The sequence below is a fragment of the Octopus sinensis genome, linkage group LG2 (assembly GCF_006345805.1).
Source record: "Octopus sinensis linkage group LG2, ASM634580v1, whole genome shotgun sequence".
Taxonomy (NCBI): Eukaryota; Metazoa; Mollusca; class Cephalopoda; order Octopoda; family Octopodidae; genus Octopus; species Octopus sinensis.
The window spans coordinates 90,982,273-90,992,756 of NC_042998.1; the positions used below are offsets into that span (position 1 = coordinate 90,982,273).

At 34.4% G+C, this 10,484-nt stretch overlaps 1 protein-coding gene across 4 annotated transcripts in view; it reads left to right on the forward strand.

Moving 5' to 3' along the window:
• The window catches only part of LOC115231725 (valine--tRNA ligase), a 52,994-nt gene extending 45,437 nt beyond the window's left edge, over window positions 1–7,557 (forward strand). For all 4 annotated transcript variants that reach the window (XM_036515323.1, XM_036515329.1, XM_036515330.1 and 1 more), the window contains exons 24-28: window positions 701–907; window positions 2,176–2,287; window positions 3,745–3,917; window positions 5,498–5,647; window positions 7,204–7,557. In XM_036515323.1, coding sequence (XP_036371216.1) covers window positions 701–907; window positions 2,176–2,287; window positions 3,745–3,917; window positions 5,498–5,647; window positions 7,204–7,272 — 711 coding nt within the window. In that variant the 3' untranslated portion in view covers window positions 7,273–7,557. The remainder of the gene's footprint in view (window positions 1–700; window positions 908–2,175; window positions 2,288–3,744; window positions 3,918–5,497; window positions 5,648–7,203) is intronic.
• The last annotated feature ends 2,927 nt before the right edge of the window (window positions 7,558–10,484 follow it).

Here is a 10,484-nt window from a genome sequence, read left to right on the forward strand (position 1 = left end):
GTAGGGTGTTGGTCTTATGCAAATCTCTTTTCACCCCTGCAAAGAGGTGGTCCCCAATATTCTGGCCTCTTTCCTTTGGTTTGTGTAGCATGGAAAGTCCTACCAGGATCTTGTGCTCCATTGGTAAATCTCTCAGGATCATTGAGGCATGCAAGCTACCAAACCACAACAAAGACTTGACCTTGTGATGGTTAATAAGTATTCATTATAGCAAAAAATAATAACAATAAAATATTCTGTGGCATGTTTTATAACAAGATACATATGAATTTCGAAATTCCTTTTTGCAAAGTAATTTCTTTGTTACTCTTCTGAAGTTGGGTAGCCTAGTGGTCAGAGTGTTCAGTTTGCAAGCATTAGGTCATGGGTTTGATTCTTGGTTCAGGTTATGTTGTAGCTTTTAGCTAGGCACTTCAGTTCATATTGCTCCAATACACTCGTTTAAAAATGAGTACCAGTGGCACTTGGAGTTAACCTTATAATGGACTATTGTCTTCTTCAAGAAGAAGAAATCTTGCACTCTAAACTTAAACACCTTGAAAATCCAGATGAGTCATGGCCTTAAGAACCTGTAGCTTAAGGTAGACTTATTATTATTCTTGATGTAAGTAAAAGGATTTAGCTTCTATTTAAAAAAAAATATGTTTATTATTTAATTTATTTAAAAAGATACTGAATATTGTAACTTTTCTTTTTACAGGAAAGCATAAAACCAATTTTATATGGATCAGATGATGAAGCTAAAACTATTACAAGCAATATTCTTTTTACGTGTCTTGATGTTGGTTTAAGACTTCTCCACCCAATTATGCCATATGTTACTGAAGAATTATTTCAAAGATTACCTGGAGAAAACAAGAAAGATAAGACAAGTATTTGTGTACATCCTTATCCTACGACAAAAGAAGTAAGTTTTGTGTTTTTATTGACTCATTTCAGGGTCACTTACTTTGTGAAGTGTTGTCTTAAATATTATTGTATGGTAAATTGAAAATTTTCCCAACCATATGGTTCCAAGTTCAGTCTCACTGTGTGGCACCTTGAGCTGACCAAAGCTTTGTGAGTGGATTTGGTAGATAGAAACTGAAAGAAGCCTGTTGTATGTGTGTGTGAGCGTGCCTTTGTGTTTGTTCTCCACCACTGTTTGACAACTGGTGTTGGTGTGTTTATGTCCCTGTAACTTAAATGTTTGGCAAAAGAGATTGCTGGAATAAGTCCTCAGCTTAAAAAAAATTACTGAAGTCAATTCATTCAACTAAAAGTCTTCAAGGCAGTGCTCCAGCATGACCACAGTCTAATGACTGAAACAAACAAAACAAAAAAATGACTGAGTCCTTCATGTTCTTGAAACTGTATTTTTCTTAACGATTATTTGTATATTTATTCATAATACACCCATGTCAGTTCAAACACAAAATATGTTTGCTGTGGTGTACATCATAGGAGAATAACTTCTCCTTTTTATGATGACAGTAAGTTCATAACACACTTAGCTCACTGGTGCAGGGACCTTCTGGGACACCAGTATTTTGACTCGCTTCTTGTTAACCAGAAGTACCTAGGCCAACCAAAGTGTTGTGAATGCATTTGTTAGATGGAAACTGAAAGAAGCCTGTCGCATATATATATGTGTGTTTCTGTTTGTCAACCTCACCACCGCATGACAACTGATGTTGGTGTGTTTATGTCCCTGTAACTTAGTGGGTTGGCAAAAGAAACTGACAGAGTAATTGCCAGGCTTTAGAAAAAAAATAAGTATTATGGTTGATTTGTTTGACCAAAATCTTCAAGGCATTGCCCCAGTATGGCTGCAGTCTAATGATTGAAACAAGTAAACGATAAAAGGTAAACACATAAACCTTCAAATTATTATTCTGTTGATTCTAAGATGTATATCATCATCATCATCATCATCGTTTAGCGTCCGTTTTCCATGCTAGCATGGGTTGGACGGTTCTACTGGGGTCTGTGAAGCCAGAAGGCTTCATCAGGCCCAGTCAAATCTGGCAGTGTTTCTACGGCTGGATGCCCTTCCTAACGCCAACCACTCCGTGAGTGTAGTGGGTGCTTTATATATATATATATATATATATATATATATATATCCTACGACATTAAAATAGAATGCTTATTGTAACTTTACAGTTTTAGTGATTGGTTCATGTTTATTTTTAGTGTGACTACCGGTATCCAGATATTGAGAAGAATGTAGAGTTTATGCAGTCTGTTGTAAAGAGTGTCAGATCAATGAGGGCTGACTATAATTTGACTAAGACAAAAGCTGATGGTAAGTGAACTGACATTCTGAGGTTGAAGCACTTTATTATTTGGTGAAACTTGACATAAATCATCAAAATTGTATCATATAGATATTGCACCATTATTAGAGAAACTGTTCAGAACAATATTTAACTCAGATAATGCTTTACTATCATCAGTAATTAGTATATAATATATATGTATGTATGTATGTATATATATATATATATATACCATCACCATAATCAACATTTTCATCATTATCATCACCAAACAGCTTACACTCATATATATATATATATATCAACATCAAAATAAAAATCAAATGAAAATTGTAGTTGTGATACCCATGCCAGTGGCACGTAAAAAGCACCATTCGAACGTGGCTGATGCCAGTGCCACCTTGACTGGCGTCCGTGCCGGTGACACGTAAAAGGCACCCACTACACTCATGGAGTGGTTGGCATTAGGAAGGGCATCCAGCTGTAGTAAAACACTGCCAGATCAGACTGGAGCCTGGTGCAGCCTCCTGGCTTCCCAGACCCCGGTCAAACCGTCCAACCATGCTAGCATGGAAAACGGATGTTAAACGGCAATGATGATGATGATGATATATATATATATATAATCATTATTTAGCGCTAGTTTTCCATGCTTTCATGGGTCAGATGGAATTCGTTGAAGCAAATTTTCTATAACCAGATGCTCTTTCCAGCCACCAACTCTCACCTGTTTCCAGGCTAGGTAATATTTTTCCATGATCTGATATGTTTTTCACTGAAGAACAGAAATGAATAACATCACTTGTGTGCTGGTGATGCTCATTTACAACCATCACTTGATGTCAAGACAAAGGCATGCGCACATGCACACACACACTCGCACATTTATATCATGATGAGCTGCTTTCAGTTTCTGATACACATAACTGTGTTTGGCCTGAGGCTATAGTGGAAGACACTTGCCTAAGGTGCCATGTGCAAGTGTGTGTCTGAGTGAATTTGTATTTCCCCGTCATCTTCATTCATATATGTTGAAACAATGTCATTTGTTTCTAGTTCTGTGTGTAACCATGTCTGGGCTGTTTGTTGTTTAACAGACTGATGTATTATTACCTTGCTTGGAAGCAGGTGAGAATTGATGTGAGGAAGAGTATCTGGCCACCTGACCCATGCAAGCATGGAAATGTAGACATTAAAACGTTTATAACAACAATGATGATGTTGAATTATTTTGACAAAAAAATATCACCTGTAGATCAAATGTCTGTTAGGAAGATTCATTGTACCAATGAATGTAAATATATTTGAATATATTTTGAATATAAATATAAATGTTACAGAAAGTACAACGCACAAGTGAGTATCACAAATAATTGGTAACTGCACATAAAGGAACTGAAATAAGCAATAAGATATTCCAATTTTAATGAGTCGCTTGTCTTTGAATTACATAAATTAATTGTAATTTTGATTTTGTTTCTAGTTTACCTAAAGTGTTCCGATGAAGAAAGTGCCAATATTTTGAAATCGTTTGTTGACATTATTGCCAACCTGGCCTCAAGTGATAATGTAAATATACTTATCAACCAAGAACCTCCAACTGGTTGTGCCATGATTACCGTATCAGCCAAATGCGAAACTCACTTAATGCTAAAGGTAAGTCAAAATATCAATTTGTATTAAACTTCAATTTTTACCTTTGTGGCTTATCACATGGTTCTAAGTTCAGTCCCACTGTGTGGCACCTTGGGCAAGTGTATTTTATGATATCCTTGGGTTGACTAAAGCCTTGTGAGTGGATTTGGTTGACAGAAACTGAAAGAAGCTTGTCATATATATATGTTTGCATGTATGTATGTACATACATATGTATGTACATATGTGTGTGAAGCTGAAAGAAACTCATCCTTATACATATATGATGATCTTTCAGCTTCACACTCATATGCACACACTGTGTGTGTCTTTGTGTTTGTCCTCCCTCCCCCACTGCTTGACAACCAGTGTTGGTTTGTTTACATCCCTGTAATTGAATGGTTCAACAAAAGAGACCGATAGAATATCAGGCTTAAAAGATAAGCACTGGCTCAAGTTGTTTGACTAGACCCTTCATGGCAGTGCACCAGAATGGTGGCAGTCTGACTGAAGCTAGTAAGAAAGGTAAATTGGTAAAGCTGGAATAAAGATGTCATGGTTACTAACTGGTAATACTTGTAAGTGGACCAAATATAATTTTGGTCAAATAATCGGGTTGATTTAAATGGCTTCAGCCTTCTTCAAAACTTGTGGATGAAATCAATGTTTTAAAGTTGGTCAGTGAGTCCATAGTTGGGAAATTGCTTGGCCATAACAAAAATAAATATCTTGAATTGTGTTGGCTGTATGAAATAGCTAAGCACTGTTCTGGCAAACCAATGGTTGAGACAAAGAAGAAGCCTCTATGTAGTTGCTTGACCTGTTGAAATTAGCAGCTATATCTTTCTCTACCAATGTGGGTGAAATTTGGTAGGGGGACACTATGTAGGTATGTTGTATATGTATGCGTGTTTGTATCTGTGTGTCTTTACATTGACATTGCTATAGTGGTGAAGTTGTTTTTATTTCCCATGATTCATTGTGCAAAGATGTGAAATAAAATGCCTTATTGGAAAACAAATGTGGGTTAGCATCAGGTAGGGTGTTTGTAACTCTCTGCCTTAACGAGTCATATCCAACCCATGTCAACAAAAAAAGTAGATGAAAAATATTGATGACACATTGGATAATATAATCCTAGATACACTATATTTGTAAAGAGACAGAATGATTGTTGTTAGACTCTTCAATCATAGGTCAGCTCAGTCAGGGCTGTCCTGCAGTTAAGCAGTGACAATATATCAATGATGGAACTAAAAATGTAGATTAAGAAATAACAGAGATGAAAAATAATATAATGAACTCATGGAAAAATATATTACTGAAAATTTTAAATAACAATACTGGAGGTGAATATTGCTTTCTTACATAAAACTATTGAAATGCAGATGATTGCATTAACTCCAGCATATTACTAGTATTTTCTTTATAATCACTTGAGGGATAAAATGTTCTAACCCAGAACAGACAGAGATGGATGAAACTAAGTGCAGTAATTAATTTTGTTTTAATTTTGTTAAAATAAATATTGTAGGATGTCCTTTTAAATGCCATGAATGGTCTGTGTTGTGTTTTAAGTTTAGAACACTTCTTGTTTTCAGGGTCTTATTGATATTAACAAAGAAATCTCTAAGCTGGAAGGCAAGAAAGAGAAACTTAATTCTCAACTAAACAAACTAAATGAAAGTATTCAGAAACCTGATTATGAAACAAAAGTTCCAGAAGAAGTTAGGAAACAAAATACTTCAAAGGTAAACCATAAAAGTTTTGATGAAGAATGACATTAATTTTAAATATTGGTGTTAACAACAATTATTATGCATTGATATATGTAATTACTACACCCTCCATCTCTATCTCCTCCTATACAGAAACTATTATTAAACTTAGATTTCTTTTAAGTTTTATAACATGTATGCTTCATGTATCTGTTCTGAGGTTTTGATTTTGTAGATGTGAACTAGTAATCATGTATGTAGTTGTGAGTCTTTCTCCACTTGTTGACTGATAAGTAATATGTAATTTTATGTAGAGCAAACATTTCAACTGAACTCTTTGTCTCTGACCTAACTTACCTAGATGAACCCTTTGAGATATTTTTTGAAACTAATTTTTTCTCCGTTGTTTAATACAATATATGACATTGTTGACATGTCCAAGTATTTAACCCTTTAGTGTTTAAACAAGCCATGTCTGGCCCAGATATTCTACCTGTATTATGTTCAAACCAGTCAGATCCAAACTCTCACAATTATCCTACGATGTCATTCTAAAAATAAACAATCACATCATCAAAATCTTGAAGTTCCAAGGTAATGTATAATTAATTCAAAACAATGTAAACAAGAGTACTCAGAGAGCACAAACTTCTGCCAAGGCAACACCAACGTCCTCTCAATGATTAGCCAGAGATGATTTTTAAAATGAGAATATCTGAAATAAACTCGACTGCTCTCATAAACAAGAATACTAAAAATGAACCTAACCACTCTCAAAGATTAAGTAATGAAAACAGGAAAAATAATCTAGAATCCTTGTCTGGTATCTGATTGATCCCAAAATCTAATCAGTTCATGCCAGTCACAAGGCCAAACATCCTTGAAAGTTTCATCTGAATCCATCCAGTGGTTCTTGAGATATCTTGTACATGGACAAACAAACAAACAAATACGACTGAAAACAATACCTCCGCCTTAGCGAAGGCGGAGGTAATAAATAAGCATTACATTTGACAGAGTAATTTTAATTCTAAAGGGTTAAAGACTATACTAACCACTCTAAGCTAATACATTCTCTGTTCTCATATGTTTGCCATGGTAGTTGTGGCTTTTGATGAGGAAGTTAGTGAAGCTGTATACAGAATTAACATTTGATATCATTTTAGTTTATACCATCAAACTTTATAACTTCTCAGGACTGAATTTTGTGGAGTTGACCCAAAGAAATTAACTAAATATTACTTTATTGTCATCTGTCAATTAATGATACTTTTTGAAAACTTTATTTTACTGTAGATTCAGGGTAACTATTGCTATCTCCCCATTCACCCACATCTTATGTGGTAAACCTGCAAGAAAAAGGATGATTTATTAAAACTAAGAAAATATTTTTGTATTCAGACCTTAAGAAAACAAGATTATCTAAAAATAATTGTACTAAGGCTGCCATGAAGTTAAATTTAATTTGACTGAAAATTAACATTCATTCAGTTCTATGAATTTTATTTTTATTATTTGATGAAATATTTTGTTTGGACTTTTATGATTTGATTAAAGATTGTTAATCAAGTGTTTTGTTTTTCTTTAAGGTGTCTGAACTCTCTGCTGAAGTTGAAAAACTGACAAAAGGGATTAGTGCACTGATGACAATGCAGTAAGCTGCTTTTTCTGGTCTTGGGTCCTGGAAATATTTCTACTTTTCTAATGACATGACAAAGCTTAATCATAAACAATCATTCAGGAAGAAAAATTTGAAGAAGATATTCTATTGCTTTTCATTGTCTAGTATGGCAATCATTTTTGGTTTATGGACACAAAAACTGTTATAATTTGAAATTACTTTCATACACCCAAGTACTGCTTAAACAAATATATTCACTCCTACCAACTTGTTTCAAAAGTAACTCTCACATATTTTAAATTAACTCATTTTAATTTTATTTTTAAAATATATTCCTCTTAATTAAAATAAAGAAAAATAATGAATGGAATGTATTTGAAATATGAAAATGAAAACAAGTATCAGTATAACATGAGACGTTTGTAAATGTTACATTTCTGTAACATAACTGTTATTGAGTTAAAATAAAATAAATAATTCTTAAATAACATACTGATTAGAAATGTATTTGATTTTATGACATAATTTTCATACATGTTTTGGTATAGGCCTTGGAGTAGCTGTGTGGTAAGTAGCTTGCTTATGAACTACATGGTTCCAGGTTCAGTCCCACTGCGTGGCACCTTGGGCAATGTCTTCTACTATAGCCTTGGGCTGACCAAAGCCTTGTGAGTGGATTTGGTAGATGGAAACTGAAAGAAGGCCGTTGTGTATATATATATATATGTGTGTGTGTGTCTGTGTTTGTCCCCCCCAACATCGCTTAACAACCGATGCTGGTGTGTTTACATCCCTGTAACTTAGTGGTTCAGCAAAAGGAATCAATAGAATAAGTACTAGGCTTACAAAGAATATGTCCTGGGGTCAATCTGCTCGACTACAAGGCAGTGCTCCAGCATGGCCACAGTCAAATGACTGAAACAAGTAAAAGAGTATATATCAATTTGCTGTTTCATTTCTAATTATTTGATTGTTGTCTTCAAAGTTGTGAATGAGTGAATCTGTTGGAATATCTAATATGCTTTCACAAATTATAATTCCAGATATGACTCTATATTTATTTAGACACAGACCTTGTTTCTTCAATATCCCTTCTCATTTTCCCCACCTTTTGATTGACCTTCATGACCACTTCTCTTTCCCCTTCAATGACTCAGGGTTTTCTCTCCACTCCAGTCTATTGCTCCCTTTCTGGCCCCTTTCCATCACACTTATCTATAAAAATCAGGATCAAAGGTCCTTCTTGAGCCATAGGCTCATAAGGGTGTTTTCCCACATACTCTGGCATATTCCCCCACTAAGTGGGATGCCAGTCCAGTGCAGAATTACTAATTTTCCTGAGCTGAATAGATTGGAGCAATGTGAATTAAAGTGTTTTGCTTGAGAACATCTTACCTGGTCCAGAAATTGAAACCACAGTCTTAGGATCATGGGTGCAACACCCTAACCACTAAGCCATCTACCTCCACTCCCTTGTCTATTGGGTAGCCCTAAACTCTCCTTATATAATCCTCCCTATCACTTTTTCAACTCTATTTCTCCAATTTTGTCAACTGTATCACTAATCTCTTCCCTTTCCTGTATTCTCTGCAATACTCCCCCACCCTCTCCTCTTACTCTCCCTCATTCCTCCACTTAGGATCATTGTCCAATTTCTCTTTTGTTTTCCCTTGGTTATGAGGGCCACTTTAGGTCCTTAGCCTTACAATTTACAAAGCAATCATCACTAGTGTTTGTGGCACAAAAAAAAAAGCATTCAGTACACTTTTTGTAAAGTGGTTGGCATGAGGAAAGGTATCCAACAATAGAAACCATGCCAAAGAAGACAGTGCATAGAATGGTCATGACATTCTAGCTATGTCCATTCTATCTTTTTCCTATGTGTAAGGAATGTAGGACCACATTATCCAAAATGTGATTTTGCTGCTATTTCAAGATGTTCATACAATCACATAGATGTTTCTTTGTTGGAAGCATGCATTAGAAGTCAACAATGGCTTGTTTGTAAATGAAATCTATACCTCATTTTCTTTATTTCCAATTAGAATTACTTTATTTATGGAAATACCACTATTTGAAAAGGTATGAGTGTCACAACTTCCCATTTCTACTGTCTCTACACAAAAGTTAAACTTCCCTACCTGCTTAAAAAGACAGTAGGAATGTAATAGATTGATCACTTTTAGTCTTGCCAACTGAGTAGAATGTGCCTGCTGAAGAGCTCTAATAAGTCTGAAACATGTCCATTATGTACACTAGCTGGCTTTGAAGATAACATTCACTTCAATTTGCATTGTCTGTCACCATTATGATCATTATAGTTTTAATGTCCACTTTTCCAAGTTTGCATGGGTCAGATAGAAGCATTTTTTCTATGGCCTGTCACCTTTCTTACTGCCAACCCTCGCTTATTTCTTAGCAATATAATATTTCACCATGACTTGAACATGTGCCCATGGAAGACTGGAAATGAACAACTCTACTTGGCACTCATTTAAAACTGATTTATTTGGTCTAGTGTTAGCAAGGTTTTACAACTACAAAGTTTTCATCCAACCATTTATTAACACATATCCAGATTATTAGATGATGTATAGAGTGAATTTCAGCAGGAAAAGAGTATTTCTCATTTTGATAATGTGCTAAAGGACAGAAAGAAAGAAAAAGAGATAAATTGTGGAATATTGCCACTAAAATCTCTCTAATTGCCGTCAAATTATGTTCATTTTTTTATCTTATGTCATGTCAGTACACTTTCATCCAATTATTTACTGCTTGATAATCTTAAAATACATTGAGGTAACAAGAAAATATATTCTAAAATCTACGTATACATGTAAATTTACACATTTATGTGAATCTGATTATTCCTTTTACAATTTTTTTGTTTTAGCAAAAATCTTTGTGTGTCTTGGATAATGTTCTAACAAAATAGATGTTTTAGTCTTCTTTCAATTATCTTTGTTTTGAATATATTTGAACAGTAAAAAAATAATTGGCTTAAAGATGTTACTGGGTAAATAATAACATGTTAGTAAATGAAAACGATTTACTGAACAAATTGCAATAGAAATCTATACTCAGCAAAAGAAAGTATTGTAAGAATCCTAAAATAAAAATAGTCGATGGTATAAAAGAGTGTTTTAGCCATAACGATTGTATTAATTTTCATTAAAGTAAACTCTGAATTTTTAGTTATTAGCATTTTCATTTAACATCACTTCTTACAATCGTTTTTGATACTTGCAA